Genomic DNA, 17,980 nt, shown 5'->3' on the forward strand with positions numbered 1-17,980 from the left:
CAGCCAGAGTAATGGAGTATCAAAAAGAAGCTGTTTACATGGGAGAGACAAACTTGGACTTGCTTCTGGAATGGGAAATAATGCTGAATTAGTGTGAGGTCTCATAGAGATGCATTGACATCATTAAGTAATGCTAATGCTGCTATAAACAAAAGCAGTGAACAAACTTCTTATATTTTAGGAAAATACTGAATAACATAACTTGATTTTCTTAAAATTTTCTAGCAAAGACTATGGCTCTGACCAAAGCACGTCTGATACGCGCTGGAAAGCTGACGGCTGCATTAGGAGATGAGCAAGTTCGATGGGAAGAAAGCATCCAGAAGTTCAATGAGGAGATATCAAATGTCATTGGGAATGTGTTTATAGCAGCAGCTTGTGTTGCCTATTATGGGGCCTTCACAGCCCAGTATAGGAAATTGGTGAGTAAACTCACTTTCTGGGAGGAGTCGTGACTGGCAGAAACAGGGCAAGGGAAATCATTTCCCTGAGTTTAGAGGGAGGCTCTCCACTGTGAAGGTTCTCCATGATAGAAACTCATTTACACACTCCACAGCCCTCCACCTCCCCCATCAGCCAGCAGTGGCCTACCCCTAGGATTCCCTTCACACATTTCTTCCTTTCCTTTCCTGCCATAGAAAGTTATCATCACTTCCTTATACAGCTCAAGAACCTGGGGGAAGATGATCAGCAGTGGCATCTAAAGTCAGCTAGGATGGAGGCACCTGGGTGGCTCAGTCAGTTGAGCGGCTGAGTCCTGATTTCAGCTCAGGTCATGACTTCAGGGTTGTGAGATTGAGCCCCACATCAGGCTCTGCATTCAGCTGGGAGTCTGCCTGAGATTCTCTCCCTCTGCCCAACGCCCCCATGTCCATGCTCGCTCTCATGCGCTCGCTCTCTCTCTCTCTCTCTCTCATAAATAAATAAATCTTTACAGTCAGCCAGGATGAAGTGCTCTGAATTGGAGAGACTGCTACAAAGGTTTAGGCGATGGGAAGGAGCAGTAAATGAAATTATTTGGAGAGATTTGCAGGCCATTTTTATGAAATGCCTTCCTAAAAGGGTTTCACCTGGACGCCTGGGTGGGTCAGTTGGTCAAGCATCTGCCTTCAGCTCAGGTCATGATCCCAGGGTTCTGGGATTTAGTCTCAAAGCGGACTTCCTGCTCAGTGGGGAACCTGCTTCTCTCCCTCTCCCACTCCCCCTGCTTGTGCTCCCTCTCTCGCTGTCTCTCTCTTTTTGTCAAATAAATAAATAAATTCTAAAAAAAATAAGTTTTCATCCTTGCCCTTGAGTTATGAAACCTAGTTAGTAGAGGACTCACAGACTCAACAGAAGGGTCATCTGGTGCCATGTGAGCAGAGCCAGTGGTGCTTTTGGACCGTCACATTCACTGAAGGAGGGAACATACCAACGTCCTCTGCCCCATCTAATAATTGCTAGTAGCACCCACAGTCATTGTGAGGACCCCAAACTTCTCCACATGTTTCCAGGCTCTCCCAGCAGGGACAGTACACCCCTGGTTGAAGACTACTATGACAGCATTTGTTGTTTATCTGTGAGAAAACTGAGGTTCAGATGAGGGGTGACATGCCCAAAGCCACAGCTGGTTTATGGTATGGTTCAAGGCCTCAGATCTCCCGTCAGACAACTTCTTGTGTCCTATGCTTTGATGCCAGGATGCAGTGGAGACCAGCAGAACTTGTAACCATGACATTTTGTGTGTATCCTCGTTTTGCTGAGTGTTCCTGACTATACAAGAAACTTTCCTCCTCCCACAGCTTATAGAGTATTGGATCCAGGATTGTCTGTCTCTGGAGATTCCAATCAATCCTTCCTTCAGTCTCATTAACATCCTTGGCGATCCCTACGAAATACGGCAGTGGAACACGGATGGGCTGCCCCGTGACACAATATCAACAGAAAATGGTATTTTGGTTACTCAAGGGAGACGGTGGCCTCTGATGATTGATCCCCAGGATCAGGTGTGTGACACGTGCTTCAGATGTGGAGCAGCCTCCTAGCTCTGCTTCCTGTTAAGCTGTCTGTTCCAAATTACAAAAGTGGACTTGAACACACTTGTAAAATGTTGGGGATTTAGACCTAGAAGGGAGTTTAGAAATCTTCTAGACCACAAGGCGCCTGGGTGGCTGAGTCAGTTAAGTCGTCTGACTCTTGGTTTCGGCTCAGGTCATGATCTCAAGCCCCGAGTTGGGCTCTGCTTGAGATTCCCTCCTTCCCGTTGCCCCTCCCTAGCTTACTCCCGAGCTCTCTCTCTCTCTCAAATAAATAAAGCTTTTTTAAAAAAAGGATTCTAGTCCAAGTTCCTAACTTTGTGGAGGCAGAAGGTGAAAGGGAAGAGTCCACCCGCTCTGCATACTTGATTTTGATTGGTTTTCTGTTTTCTGTGGGAACAGAAATTCATTCCCATATAGTAGTGTTCCGAAAAGGTCTGAAGAGTCAGAATGAAGTCAGAATAGGATGGGTTTTTAGGGCAAGTCTGCCTGGAATTTACAGAATCCTATTTTCTGACTCCTAAATCCATGGATTATACTGTTCTAAGAGGGTTTAGAAAAGGGAGCTTTTGTCAGAGCAAGAAAGACAAGCTTGAATACCTTCAGGATGGGCTTTTTCCCTATACGTGTCTCTTCTTTATTTGCTCCAAATTTGAATAAATGGAAGAATCCCAAACACTGGGGTTTAAAAGATGTTTTTATTTGCAGAGGGGTATTTTTATTTTTTTCATCTTTCAAACCTGTTTCTAAATTGAACAAAATTTCTAAACTTTACTCTTAAAAACTTTCACTTTCTAGTCATTTGTAAAACTCTAATTCCGGTGTCCTGCTCTGTGCTTTCTCAACCAGGCAAACCGTTGGATAAGGAACAAGGAAATGAAAAGTGGTATAAAGATCATTAAGCTTACGGATAGTAATTTCCTACGTACGCTCGAAAATTCAATCCGACTTGGTTTGCCGGTCTTACTGGAAGAGGTTTACTTGCTTTTCACTTTTCTTTTCTCCAGTTCGATTTCAAACCATATCTGGAATCTTCTATGGGCCACGCCTGCCTCGTGCTGGAGACACCAGTCAGCTCCATTGGCGAATTGCTCAAACCGATTACTTTGCTCCTTAAACAGTGTACTGTCATGTGGGGAGCATCCGATGACTGAGTGATTTTTCTGATTCCAGACATGGTTTTGGTGTTGATGGGATGGGCTGTTCCCTGACACTGCTGATTCTTGGGCCCCGTGGTGGCTCTTGATGGTGAGCTGCCATGGAAATGCAGAGCGGCAGTGCCAAAGGGCTCCGCTGTTTACAGTGGGGCCTGTCTACACACGCTGATGATGGGAAATCAGCAAGCATTCCAGAGGGCATAAATAATATTACTCTGTACCCTTCTAGCCTTGACCAACGTAGGCAAGGTTCTGTACTGGGTCCCAGGCCCTCGCTCAAACCCTGGAGTTACAGGGGAGGGTAAAGTCTCCCCAGACCTTTGCTGCAGTTATGCTAGCCCCAAACTGAATTCTTAAACCCCTAACACAGGAGGCCCAGGGGAATTTCTTCTCTCACCGCAGGGCACAAAAGACTTTCTATGATATTCTGCCCCTGGACGGTAGGCCTTGTAACTGTAGCTGAGTGCCTGTGGGAGCCGGGGATGGGCCCTGGTCAGTACCCCAGCCAGAGCAGGATATTCTCTGACCAGGCCTGTCCTGCTTTCTGTGACTTGCAGTCAGTCATTAACATGCACCTAGCTGCTTTTTACATTTGTAAAATGGTATTTTTCCAACTTCCTCTCACCCATTCATGGATGTGAAATGGAGTTAGTCCATCTCAACCAACATTTTTTAATGAAATAGAATAGATTTTTAAGAGCACAAAATTGTATCATAGGTGGGAATGGAAATTTTATCTCATGAACTTTTAAGAGAACAACTTACATTCTTCAGTGTCATGTCACGGTATGAAATATGTTTGTTAACTATGGATTACAATCAAATTTTGACAGTTCCTGGGCCATCCCCCAACACCCGTGCTGACATAAGGATGTTTTTTCATGAGGTCCAGCAGCAGTGTCTACATGCCCAAGTTCTTGCCAACGATTGAATTCGCTTTGAGGGAAAGAAAATAACTATCGTTATTTCCACAAACTTTTTCTGTAAAGAGCCAGATACTTTAGTTTTTTTAGGTCACATACAGTCCCTGTACAAGTATTAGTCAAACAAATATTCTTCTTTGTTTTGGTTTGGGATTAGGGTTTTGTTTTTACAACCCTTTAATGGGGTGAAAATAGTTTTCAGCTTAAAAGCCATACAAACACAGGCCCGGGAGGGCAGGATTTGGCCTGCAGACTGTCATCCCTTGTCTTAGAACAGCCAGGAGAGTAAACAGATTATTTGTCTGGGTTCTGTTCAAGGGCCACCTGCGGAGACCCTCCTTTCTCAGATTCTTTCTCATGCGCATGAATGATATGTACAATTAGTCTAAACATCTGTATGGCCTTCATGTGATCTTATTTTCTTAGACTACCAATAAGATAACCACTGGAAAATATACACCGTTAGAGGAAGTGAGTGCACAGGGAGAGAAATATCTATCAGATCCCTGGAAAATTGCTTATTCAAAGTAAATTTGGAGACCTAAGAAATCTAGAGAAATTGGTGCCATCAATTTTAATGGCTTTTTTTTTTTTTTTTTTTTTTTTTGTATTTTAACTTTCAAGCTTAAAGAAACCTTGGATCCAGCTCTAGAGCCCATTCTCCTGAAGCAGACGTTTGTAAGTGGTGGACGGCTGCTCATTCACCTTGGAGACTCAGACATTGACTATGACAAAAACTTTAGGTTCTATATGACAACCAAATTGCCAAATCCACACTACCTGCCTGAGGTATGAGCTGCTGGTCTGGACTTCCCAGCCCAAGTGGACTATTAATGTGTGTGGGTCTCTGAAGTATGGTGGGTGCTCTCCCCCATCCCTCTTGCCCCTCTGCTCTGCCACCCCCATTCCTTCCACCGCCCTCCACTCTTGCTTCTCTACTGCATCCTGATATCGATTCCAGTTGCCCTTGTGCTTGCCATTCAGCTGGACTTGAGTCCCTCCCAACCCGGTCCATAGGCGCTGCCCTGGGCACCTCTTCAGCACTCTCTCCATCTCTCTCCCAGCCCATAGCTGTTTGCATGACACAGAGCAGCTCTCCCTTCTCATTCTTCTCCCTCCTGCAGCTCAAGGCCATTTGTGCCCCTCTTGCTGTGGCCCGTAAATGAAACAGGGCTTCACGGAAAGTCTGTTAGGGAGAGGCAGACACGCCAGTATTAACATCTGCAAATGCCTGTGGCCTAGAGCCCCAAATAAAGAAGTTGCTGGCTTGAAAACTCTGGTGACTGGCACCATTGGAGAATCATGACTCACACATTCAGTGTGCCTGTACTAAGCATTCTGGAGGAGGGGGCATCGTGTCCTCCCACATGCCCTTAGACCTTGAGGGGATCTCTGTGAACCTTACTTCCGCACACGTCCCTGAGCCAGATAGGATGGGAAGAACTACTCTTGTGCTGCAGAGCCCAAGGCAGCTGCAATGGAAATGAAGGCCTCTGGTCTCCTTTCTCCCTTCCTGCATGGGGTCCCAGGGGGTCGCTCATCCCCCCACCCCCGAGTCCCTCGGTGCTGCCACACAGCTCTGGGCCCGGCTGCACGCTCCACAGGTCTTCCCAGCATGGCGGGTCTCCCCTTCTCCAACAGGGCCCACACACTGAGGGAAGGAACTTCACAAATCAGAACTTACTCCTTCACCTCTCCTCCCATCCCCCCAAAATAAAATCCTTGCATATACCATTCCAAATGGTGTCATTTTCCGTTGAGTTGCTGATTTTCTGATAGCTGCCTGTCTTCACTAACTGTGCTCAGGTTAGATGAAGTGGGCACACTTCTGGAATAAGAGGAGGGAAATGCCGCTAAAGCCCAGGTCAGCCTTGAGGGGTATAATTTTCACAGCCACTGCCAGAGCTCACGTCCCAAGATCCATGGTGAAGTTTAGAAAAGTGACCAATGCACTGACTACTTATGCATATTTCGGGAGGGAGCATCGCACACCTTACCCAGCCCCAGCTCTGTGACTGCGGCTCACTTATTCCTTGTCCTGGATCCTCAAGTCAATTAACCAAAAAGTGGAGATAGAGCCGACTTCAGGGATTCGTTGTGTATATTAAATAACATGTAAAATATGGGATGTTCACTCTTTTTTTTTTTTTTGCTGTTAACTTATTCAAGTAATGTCAGAATACTATAGCAACCATTTTTCATAAAAATATTACAGTGACAATATATATATATAAAGCCCTATTTATTATCAGTCATCACTTCTTTTCAACTAGGACAAACTATGTACATGTCACTCTGAGTGATATTGGTACCTCATTTGGTCTTCACAAATACCCTGTGGTTATAACGATTACCATCCCAAATTTTAAATCTCAGGAACTGAAGCTCAGCAGGAATGAGTGTCTTGTCCAACATGCACTAAAGGGTGTACCTGGAATCAGAACCCAATCTTTCTAACCCTCTGCTGGCTCATCTTTCCTTAAAGCACCATGTAGGATCAATAACTATGGCCTGTGAGGGACAGGGGTGTCACTTGTACTGCAGGGAAAATCACATTAGGATATTGTAAGACACAGTGTGGGTGGTAGGGGTGTGGGGGTGTGGGTTTGTTCACAACTAGACCTGAGGGACATCCAGCTGGGTAATAACGGGCCCTGTTCTACTAAAGAAAGCACTTATTTTACCTGTCTGAACTTAAGCATTTTTATGTAAATCTATGGCTTCCTTTCAGGTGTGCATTAAAGTTACCATTATCAATTTCACCGTAACCAAATCAGGTCTAGAGGATCAACTGTTAAGGTAAAAAAAAGGGGGGGGGGGCAAGCAAAGTTTCCCAATATTTTGTTTAGAAATTGTGACAAAACATTTTTTAAATTATTTTTATTAACATATAATGTATTATTAGCCCCAGGGGTACAGGTCTCTGAATCATCAGGCTTACACATTTCACAGCACTCACCATAGCACATACCCTCCCCAATATCCATAACCCAGCCACCCTATCCCTAACCCCCTCCCCCTAGCAATCCTCAGTTTGTTTTGTGAGATTAAGAGTCTCTTATGGTTTGTCTCCCTCTTGATCCCGTCTTGTTTCATTTTTTCCTTCCCTACCCCCCGCAACCCCCACCAATCTCTCAAATTCCTATCATAGAGATCGTATGATAATTGTCTTTCTCTGATTGACTTATTTCACTCAGCATAATACCCTCTAGTTCCATCCACGTTGTTGCACAAAGAAAACATTTTAATGTGTGAAAGCACCACTCATGAGTCCTCAGTCATAAAAACATTTTAATGTGTGAAAGCACCACTCATGAGTCCTCAGTCATAAAGATGATAGTAAGTAAATGACCAGGTTCTTCATCTCTTGTCACTTTTGCAGCTGCCAGACTTGCTCACAGTCTTCTCAAGGAGATCCAGGATATACCCTTAATTCTCAACCATGATTTGGGCCAGGCCTTCAGCCCAGCCCTGCCTCTTCCCCTTCATTGGGGTTTCCAATCTTGGGCAAGTGAATGAAGTCTGTAGTCCTGTGGTTCCTTGAGATGCTTTCCTCTATACCTGAGAGAAAAACTCCCAAATATAGCTTTCCTGTTTTACTTATCTACAGGTGTTTTCTTGGTGTACTTATTGACCTACATTTGTCCACCTCAAAAAATTAAATACTCTCCTTCAGCATACTCTGTGATTAAATCTCTACTTCCCAAAAATGAGATTATGAATTGTCAATGATAATTATCAGAATTAGCCAAGAGGCTTGTGAGATAAAATAAATTTTAAGGATTTATTGAAGTAATAACAATTACATGGTTAAAAACTCATTGTATGTGTGAGTAGATATATATGTATGTATATGAGTGTGTGTGTTTGTGTATACATACATTAATGCTAAAGGGAAAGATTATTTAGACCCATGTTCAAAATAAGTTGTCAAGTTTATTGAGTCAAGTAAAATTGGGTCAAGATCATCCTGATTTATTCCTATTATCACTGAGTTTGTCTTGTTTTCCTTGTTTATTTTAGGAATCTATTATTGCAGCTGCTAACTTGCTTAACTTTTGCTAAGCTAACTTCTCTCCAGACAAAGGGTATTTCAGCACATTTTACAGACATGTTCTAAGGACATGGCCGAACCGTTTTATGCCAGTGCGCTCCCATGCAGAGTTCCACTTGGTTGTATCACATGTGAGCATGTTAGACTGTGGGGACACAGACAAGTGCTCCAGAAGTGAGAATGTTGAGCCTCTGGTGTATGTACAGAATCTCTGGGTTCTAGTTTATACTCCTCTCTTCTGGAAAAATTATTTAAACAAAGGGACTTGAGATGATGATTTCTTATGGTGTTCATATAATAACTTTTAAAGTTTCTGAACTCAGTTTATACATAACAAATGAACGATGGGGCTATTCTTCCTAGTGAGTAAAACATGTGCCCTGGAGTCAGCAAAGCCAGGTGCCAGCCCAGCTCTGCCTCTCAGAGCCACGTGAGCTCAGGAGGTGACCCACTAGGGTCTGTTCCCTCAGCTGCAGTGCCACCTCACAGGAGCATTCAGAGAATTCCAAGAAAATCCACATAAAACTCTGAGAGGGGTGCCTGGCACAGAGTGATGCTTAATAAAGATTAGTTCCTGCAAACATAGGGCTGGGAGCAAACTGGGAAAGCACAAGTGAAGGGAGATCTAAGTTCACATGTTTAGACAGGGGTGGAGCTGGTAAGGCCCCTTTATTAGACCCAGGCAAGACTCGCTTCAGGAATCTCCCATAGAAAGAATGTTCCAGGCACCATTTTCAGCCTGGCACAAGCAAGCATTAGAAACAGAAATGGAATGATTCGGAAGATCAGGCACCGAGCAGGTTTTCTGAAGAGAAGATGAGCAGAAGCTATGGGGACTGTGGTTGGGTGTCAGTTTTCAAATACAAGATAAAGAATCAGAACTAACATGTCATTAAGTGAATAGCCACCGTGCAAACCCAGCAAAAGAGGGGCCTTATGCACTAGGTCTTGGCTAGTGGCATTAGTACTCAGCTAAGTAGCAAAGAAAAATAGAAGCAACTTCAGGGCACTGATAAAGCCATAATTTAAGTATTCAAACTTTGGTTCCAGTGATGTCGTACGACTCGAAAAACCTGAGTTGGAAGAACAAAGAATCAAGCTCATTGTGAGGATCAACGCTGACAAAAACCAGCTGAAAGCTATTGAGGAGAAAATTCTGAGAATGCTCTTTACATCTGAAGGAAATATTCTGGACAATGAAGAACTTATTGACACACTCCAGGATTCAAAGGCAAGTAAAATATTTTTAGTATTTATAGAAAGTGTGTTGCTTCAGAAGTTACAAATGTCTCTTTTGAGGGTCCTACAAAGTCTTTTACAGCAAGAATGGCAGCCGCACCTGGGCTGCCTGGGTGGCTCAAGAGTGAGCCCAGCTGGCAGAGCCCTTCACCCCACAGCGGAAGAGGAGGTAAATTGTAGACAACTGTTTCTCTTGTCTGCATTTCTGCATTTTTTAAATTTATTTATTTGTCAGAGAGAGAGAGTGCGCGCACACAAGCAGGCAGAGTGGCAGGCAAGGTGGAGAGAAGCAGGCTCCCTATTGAGGAAGGAGCCCGATGTGGGACTTGATCCCAGGACTCTGGGATCATGACCTGAGCTGAAGGCAGTGGCTTAACTGACTGAGTCACCCAGGCATCCCTCGTCTGCATTTTTTAAATCAAGCATGTAATGTAAAGAACTGGGACAGGATACAAGTTGAAAGGAAAAGCAGTTATAGTCACATTAATATCACCTCCTTCAGGAAGCCTCCCTGGTATGCCCAGCTGGAATTAATCTCCTCCTTGGAATGCCTGTAGCAACTTACCTGACCCCTCTCACAACCCTTGACATTGTTTACCTTATGTCACCATTATCCAATCCCATGTCTTAAATCTCATGTTAGCCTGTTCAGTTTGGTGTTGAGTCTGTGACTAGCTCAGCTTGAGATACCTTCTCCAAGGGCTATCCATGGTGCCCTGTACGTAACTGGTGCTCAGTAAAGATGTCATGATAGTACAATAAAGTTAAACACATAATCTTGTACTAAATTGTTTCTCATTCAAACCATAATTTTAAAAGTATACTGGGAATACAGCCTAGAAAATGATTTTCACCCATTCATGAGAAACAGAAAGTCTCTTTGACATGGAGTACAGAAGGTTATGTTCTTTATCTTTCATTGACATCGAAAATGATACTTCCTTATAGCCTACAATTCTTGAGATCTCAATGTTTAGACAATAATAAGTAATTCTGGATCTCCCATTTCTTTTCTCTCTCCGCTTGTTTGTCAGTCTCTTTATCCTCTTTCCATTCATTCTTCCTTGGTTTTTAGCTTCTGGAAGTCATTGGTTAACCCATTTATTATTTTTTTTTTATCAAAACTTTACATATGGGGCACCTGGGTGGCACAGTTGGTTAAGCGTCTGACTCTTGGTTTCATCTCAGGTCATGATCTCAGGGTCGTGAGATTGAGCCCCACACTGGGCTCCACACTTAGTGCTGAGTCTGCTTCAGATTCTCTCTCTCTCTCCTTCTGCTCCTCCTGCCCATGCTCTCTAAATAAACAAACAAAGCTTTACATGCAGATTGCTTAAGGAATGAAATATTTGGGGCACCTGGGTGGCTCAGTGGGTTAAAACCTCTGCCTTCAGCTCAGGTCATGATCCCAGAGTCTTGGGATCAAGCCTCACATCAGGCTCTCTGCTCAGCAGGGAGCTTGCTTCCCTTCCTCTCTCTCTGCCTGCCTCTCTGCCTACTTGTCAAATAAATAAATAAAATCTTAAAAAAAAAAAAGGAATGAAATATTTGTACAAGGTTTGCGATAGCGTTCCCTGCCTTCTCTCTGCCCACCACCACCACCACCACCACTAATGACTTCCTCCATAAAAACAGCTATGTTGGGCGCCTGGGTGGCTCAGTGGGTTAAGCCGCTGCCTTCGGCTCAGGTCATGATCCCAGGTCCTGGGTTCGAGCCCCGCATCGGGCTTTCTGCTCAGCAGGGAGCCTGCTTCCTCCTCTCTCTCTGCCTGCCTCTCTGCTTACTTGTGATTTCTCTCTGTCAAATAAATAAATAAAATCTTTAAAAAAAAAAAAAAAAACTATGTTCATCTTTTTTTGTTTTGATTATTTGGGGTTTGACATCTTTTCTCTAAATCAGAGACTCATATTTCTACTTTCTGAGTTTTTCTTTTATACATTCACTGTTGTCTATACTTTTACCACTCACATACATACATACACACACACACACACCCTCTTTCCATCCCCTAGCCTGCCACTGTACTCATACCCTGATTACAGTTAAACATCCAGTGTTTACATTGTCTGGAAGTATGAAGGTCTGGGTGCAAGTATTTTAGGGGGCTGAGGACAGGAGAAGAGCTAGGGTGTCTGCAGCCATTGTGTATACATTTACCTAATCTCTTTGTTTTCATTATGGTACCTGGTCCTCAACTGTCCCTGTCTTCCTTCCATCAAAAAATCCTCTCTTTTAATTTCCCCAGGGATGAAACTTAAATTTTTCAGTCAGGGTGGGGAAAGGACATCCCCTGACTGATAGACTTGGGAGTCTATCAACCAATTCTTATTTTAGGCCCTTCCCACTTCTGGTGGGATGCCACTAATTCTTAAGCCTTTGAAGGGGATTCTACTTTACACATTGGGTCACTTTTGGCTTTCTCCTTTGTCAGCTTTGGAATCTATTTTCCTGGATCTGCTAAATCATTACCACTCTACTCTCTGCTTTCCAGTTCTCAAAATTTTATTGATATTTCCTCTTCCATTCTTCCTATCTTTGTGGGTTTGCACTGTTTTTAAAAATCCCTTTACTGGGGCGCCTGGGTGGCTCAGTGGGTTAAGCCGCTGCCTTCGGCTCAGGTCATGATCTCAGGGTCCTGGGATCGAGTCCCGCATCGGGCTCTCTGCTCAGCAAGGAGCCTGCTTCCCTCTCTCTCTCTGCCTGCCTCTCTGTCTACTTGTGATCTCTCTCTGTCAAATAAATAAATAAAATCTTTAAAAAAAAATCCCTTTACTATAATTGTATCATGATGTCAGTAGGGCATAAGATAGATACATGTGTTCTGACTGCCTTCTTTCTCTGTAAGCGGGTTTCGGTGTCTGCAGGTAGTTGCCTTAAAGATATCCTTTCTATCACGTGGAGATAGGACTGATTATTCCTGGCCTGTATTTCCTGCCACTTCCTGCCTATACTTTGTACTCCCTTAAACTCCCAGAACCCTCATTTTATTTTATTTTTTTAAAATTATCTCTACCCCTAACATGGGGCTTGAACCCACAACCCTGAAATCAAGAGCCACATGCTCCCCTGACTAAGCCTGACAGGTGCCCTCATTTTAAAATATGTCATATTCCCTAATCATTGCTGAGGTCTCAAGTCTCTTGGGCATAATATCTGTAAGTAGTTACTAAGCTCAACTGAGATATATAGTATAGTGTTCTCTGGCAAAAAGAAGAAAGTAGTCCACTTTGTTTTCTCTTTAGCCCTGGATTCTTCATTATCAGGGACTTGGGGTCCTCCAAAGAATAAAGAATTGTTTGCAGGTGGGTCTCTTTGGTCCAACTACTCCCATATCAACTTCCTTTTTCCTACTCATATGTAAATGCTTTAGTTGAGTCCAGTATTGAGACTGAGGTCTTCCACTCAACTCTACCCTCTTTTGTCCCCTTAGGCTTCTACGTGGTCAATATAGAGAGTTTGAGCCTTTGATTTCCTGGAAAAATCTCTGAGTCCCCCTCTTCACTCTCTTGGAGGACAGGGGTTGACAGTCTAGAACTTAGCCACTAGCCACATGGGGCTATTGAGCACCTGAAATGTGGCCAGCCTGAATTAAGATGTGTTGTTAGTGTAAAATACACACCAGATTTCAAAGACTTAATAAAAAAAAAAAAAAGTTAAAAATCTCAGTAATTTTTAAATGGATTATATGCTAATATAAAAAACATATATTGGATTCTATTGGGCTGAATAAAATTATTGTTAAAATTAATTTCACTTGTTTCCTTTACTTTCAATAAACTTAGAAAAGATAGAATTATATATGTGGCTCACATTACGTTTCTTTTGGGCAGTCGGGTCTAGACAGAAAGCTTGTGCAGACCCCCTTTGAGCTCTCCTTTCAATACCGAACCAATACCGAACAGCAGTTCCCACAGTGATTTTTCATGGCCCCTGCCCTAGACCCTTTGACTTTCTAGAAACAAACTCCCAACCCAGGAATATCCAGCTGAAAGAAATGGGCATTGGGAGAAGAGGACAGACAGGCAGCAATATAGAGGGACAAGGGAGCCAGAGAAGGGAACCTTAGAAAGCCCATTGGCCAAAAGGCTCCCCAGAACCACTAACTGAAAACAGAAAACCAAAAGAACAGCAAAGACCTTGCAACTATCTCCAACAACTTAGTTTTATAACCCTTCACAACAACCCTTCACAAACAAACCCTATCCCCAGGTTGCCCTTTGTCTACACCTGGGAACACTAGGGAAAGAAAGAGAATCTTAGTCTTCCTTGTTGTTCCAGAGTAGAATGTGATAGCACTTCCTTGCACTCTCTCTCCACCCTCCTCTTTGGGGCAGTTTTGAAGATGCCCCTTCTCGCTTCATACCTTCTTCCGTTATGCAAACCCTATATCATGTGAGCACTGCTCATGGGGACGTCAGGGAGTAACTGGGAGTGCTGTGTTAGTGCTTCCCTTCCAGAAGTCACTCAGAGTCAAGTCTCACGGAAGTGCTGCTCCTGCTTGTCAGGGCTTCTTGTGTCACCTGTTCCTGTCTGCCTGTTCCACATTCTGGAAGGAAAGAGGTATAACTCAGACAGAAGGTTATGGAGTCCTGAGATTCAGTCGTTCTATCTGGGGACCTCCTCACTATGATAATCGTTAATTCACTGTATCCTGATTTCTTTCCTAGACCTAACTGGATATACTCCAAAACTCCTACCATTTTTCTTCTTTCTAAAGGGATCCTTAAGAACTTGTTTTCATATCTTTATTCAGATCACTTCTGGTGCCATTAAAGTCAGACTAAAGGAAGCCGAGTCCACTGAGATGATGATCAATGTCGCTCGTGAGAAGTACCGCCCAGTAGCCACTCAAGGCTCCGTCATGTACTTTGTTATTGCGAGCCTCTCAGAAATAGATCCTATGTACCAGTATTCGTTAAAATACTTTAAACAGGTAAGTGTGTTGTTTTGTCAGTGAACTTTATTTCTTTGGCTTCCCTTTAAACCTCATTGAGTTACTTTTGCCTCAGACAGTTTGTGAGTCTAGTTATCAAGTAAGACCCCCTAGGAGTTCGGAATTACCTGTTCAAGAGCGCCTCCATCTGCCATGTGTTCTCAACACTCAGGTGTCCAGTATGCACAGAAAACTGCCGAGGAAGCCAAAAGAAAGATTTTCTTTTGGCTTCCTCGGCTAACTAGCTTGTTTTCCTTCTTGCCTGCCTTTCTTTTTTCCTTTTAAGAGTCACAGTTCCATGCTGTTTGTTTATACCATCTCTACCATAACCCAACTTCCTTTCCACTGTTAGATTTTTCTGTGCTGTATCTCAAGTCTCTGACAGCATTGACCTTAAGCAAATTGGTTTCTGTATCTTTTATCCCCCAGAACTTTCTATACAATAGGCTATCCCAACCCCTCACCACACCTTCCCAACCTTTTTTAGACAAATTGTACATGCCCTGCTCTCCTGTCCTTGGTTCCTTCCCACTCCCCCCATATTACAATGAGACTTGTTTTTTGCACAGTCTCTCTTCTTCATCTCATATCCACTGTTGAATCTCATCAGATTTCTCGTGAGTAGGATATTTTTACCTCCCCTTTGTGGCAGCTGTCCATCTCTCCCAAGAGCAAATGCAGTGTCACAAAGCTTCAGCAAGCAGTGTCAATTTACCTGAAGATTTCCAGGGGAGACAGCAAGTTTGCATCACCCCTTATACAGCAGAACTTACCAAGCATCCCCAGTAGTGCGCTCTGTTCACCACAAGGTTTCTCTCAGCTACCAGTGGTGTCAAGGTTCGCCATGTTTTATTTTGGCACTAAGCATCACATCTTCACGGGATTTTGAACTTCTCTTCTTCTTGTCAGGTTGTTAAAGAAAGCTCAATCCTCTTTTCTTCTAAGTGTGTTAAAAAACACCTCCATTTCCCTTTGTCAACCCAACTTTGGAGAGAATTAACAAGGGCTTTCCCTTAAATTGTGGAGAAAATTCTAACACATTGGTCCCACAACCTAACGATGATCTTGGGGGAGAGCCAAGAAAAGCATATGACCTTACCTTGCCCTTATGTCTCTTACCCCAAAATGATTATCAAATCCAAGTTAAGGATATGAAAAAACCGGTGGTGCCACCTCACCTCTATTTTCCTGTGTTCCGCCTCACATCAAGATGATACTTTCTGAATACTATCAAGAGTTCTGCAGTGGTTCATTTCTGAAAAATGGGGAGAGGAAAGGGAATGCAGAAAATAAATATCACTTATCAATCTAGGGATGAATTCTGGACATTTCATAGTACAGTAGTCCTCTCCTGTGCTGCTATTTACCCACTGACTACAGGGCCCAGAAGCGAAGGAGTGAGGAGCAGGGATTTTTTTTTTTCCTCCACAGAAACTGAATTAAGTCAGAGACATTAATAGTACTCTCTTTCCCACAGTTGTTCAATACAACAATTGAAACTTCTCTAAAGACAGATGATCTGCAGCAGCGCTTGGAAATACTGCTGGAACAAACTCTTCTAACCGCTTATGTCAATGTTTCAAGAGGACTTTTTGAACAACATAAGCTCATCTATAGCTTTATGCTCTGTGTTGAGATCATGCGTCAGCAAGAAAACTTAACTGATGCTGAATGGAATTTCTTTCTCCGGGGTTCTGCAGGATTAGAAAAGGTACCTATCTCATGTTTGGATTGTAAATGTTATTCTAGATAGGGCCCACAAGCACCTACCAGTGGTCTGCAGTGGCTGAAGGTGATACGTCTGGCCGTGTGACCCGGCAGGGCAGGCTCTGGGGGCCTAGGGGCCAGGCTCCATCTCCAGTAGCTGGGCAAGGTTGGTAAATGTAGCCTCTTTAGGCAGCGCTGTCCTCATCTATACAAAAGTGATGTCGGGAGTAACCAATGGGCTAGTAGATGTGAGCATGTTTTGAAAAGTTGACCATCTTACAAATATGAAGAGTTAAAATTCAATCAATGTTGTAATTCACAGACTTGGCAATACTGTTTGGGAGATCATGACTCCCTCTTGCCTGGACACATCTTTCATTATAAAGCACAGGAACTAATATAACTGAACTGCCGCCTTCCCGAATACTGTAATACAAGCTCTCCTGCAGTTTCCTTCTCTGTGTTCATCCTTTTGTCGAACTTGCCCCAGCCGCTTAAACTAGTCTGCCTCACCCACACACCACAAATTGGGTAGCCCACAGTAGTGAGCAACAGCTCCCCCCACTCTTACCTACAGTTCCAGCTTACCCCACTCTAGATGCCCATCTTGAGCCCCGTCTTCGGTCTTTGCAGACGCCACTATTTGAGCCTCTGCGTATCACTGAGAGGTTGGACTTCATGCCTTTTTTATTTGACTCTCAGTGCCCTATGTTCCCAGGACAAGCCCAGACAGGACCTCTCCACCAGACATCCTTCCTTCCCAATCCCCACCCATCTTGCACACGAGCATATTCTATTAATCCTTGCTTAAAGCAATCTTAACTTCATAATCACAATTCACACTTCAAAGAGCTTGCTATGTTTTTTAATTTTTTTAAAAATTTTTATTTATTTATTTGATGGACAGATCACAAGTAGGCAGAAAGAGAGAGAAAGAGAGGAGGAAGCAGGCTCCCCGCTGAGTAGAGAGCGCTATGGGGGGGTTGATCCCAGGACCCTGGGATCATGACCTGAGTAGAAGACTGAGGTTTTAACCCACTGAGCCACCCAGGTGCCCCTTGCTATGTGTTTAGAGTTTAACAGCTCATTTATCTCTCTCAGTATTCTTCTTATGTGAGTTCCTAATTTTATCTCTAGCCTGCAGATAGACAATTAGGCACAGAGATTAAATAACTTTTCATGTTCACATACTTAATAGGGTTTGGAGCCAGTGCTGGAACCCTCAAGTCAGTCTGTAGAGCCTGCCTCCTACCCGCTTCACTCTGTTGCTGACTATTAGTGGGTCACTCAGCCAGGCTCTTTGCTTTATCATCCTTCTCACAGCATTCTTTAATAGCCTTATTTACAGTTTTCTCAAGCAGATGCTTGAAGATGTTAAAGAACTTTCCAGAATCAGATAACTAACGCATGACAGAAACTGATTCAAACCTGAGCTTCCAAAGCCCATGTCCATTCCAGTACTACCTGCTACTTCTCATGAGCCACATATTTTGAAAAGAAATGTAAAAAACATTTTAAATACCATCAAACAAAAAACTTAGAAATCATCTTAAGATACTTCTCAAATTTTTTATTAAAGCTTCTTTTCTTCTATCACAAGGAAATTGGAATGATTCTTGGCTAATTTTTTTTATAAATATGTTTGGAAGGTATCTTTTATCTAGTTACTTTATTTAGTTACTAATATCTTAATACTGGTATTTTCCATTTTAATCCTAATGCTACATAGCAACAGAATCAACAGAATAGAAAAGCAAACTGCATGATCATCATAGTAGACACAGAAAAAACATTTGACAAAACCCGACACCTTTTCATCATAAAAACACTCAACAAACTATAAATAGAAGAGAACTTCCTCACCTAGATAAAGGGCACGGACACAAATCTACAGTAACAACATACTTAGTGGTGAAAGCCTGGGTGCATTCTCTGTAGGATCAGAAACAAG

The 17,980-nt window shown here is 43.2% G+C and overlaps 2 protein-coding genes across 5 annotated transcripts in view; one reads left to right on the forward strand and one right to left on the reverse strand.

The window, feature by feature from the left end:
* Nucleotides 1–17,980, forward strand: part of LOC111147958 (dynein axonemal heavy chain 6) — a 247,580-nt gene that overhangs the window by 160,935 nt on the left and 68,665 nt on the right. Inside the window, exons 53-60 of the mRNA XM_022504259.1 lie at nucleotides 226–422; nucleotides 1,782–1,985; nucleotides 2,865–2,990; nucleotides 4,720–4,884; nucleotides 6,827–6,894; nucleotides 9,200–9,380; nucleotides 14,143–14,322; nucleotides 15,800–16,033. Of these exons, the coding sequence (XP_022359967.1) occupies nucleotides 226–422; nucleotides 1,782–1,985; nucleotides 2,865–2,990; nucleotides 4,720–4,884; nucleotides 6,827–6,894; nucleotides 9,200–9,380; nucleotides 14,143–14,322; nucleotides 15,800–16,033 (1,355 nt within the window). The remainder of the gene's footprint in view (nucleotides 1–225; nucleotides 423–1,781; nucleotides 1,986–2,864; nucleotides 2,991–4,719; nucleotides 4,885–6,826; nucleotides 6,895–9,199; nucleotides 9,381–14,142; nucleotides 14,323–15,799; nucleotides 16,034–17,980) is intronic.
* LOC111147959 (TraB domain containing 2A) overlaps nucleotides 13,200–17,980 on the reverse strand; it is a 129,557-nt gene continuing 124,776 nt past the window's right edge. For 2 of the 4 annotated variants that reach the window (XR_002640660.1, XR_002640659.1), the window contains 4 exons: nucleotides 16,093–16,234; nucleotides 15,096–15,577; nucleotides 14,451–14,515; nucleotides 13,200–13,935 (listed from right to left, as the gene is read on the reverse strand). The gene's annotated coding sequence lies outside the window, so the exon portion shown is untranslated. Of the gene's footprint in view, nucleotides 13,936–14,450; nucleotides 14,516–14,958; nucleotides 15,038–15,095; nucleotides 15,578–16,092; nucleotides 16,235–17,980 lie in introns of all 4 variants that reach the window. The other 2 variants (XR_002640661.1, XR_002640662.1) reach the window with 2 other exon arrangements.

The sequence above is a fragment of the Enhydra lutris genome, unplaced genomic scaffold, assembly GCF_002288905.1.
Source record: "Enhydra lutris kenyoni isolate GAN:26980312 unplaced genomic scaffold, ASM228890v2 scaffoldscaffold18, whole genome shotgun sequence".
Classification (NCBI taxonomy): Eukaryota; Metazoa; Chordata; class Mammalia; order Carnivora; family Mustelidae; genus Enhydra; species Enhydra lutris.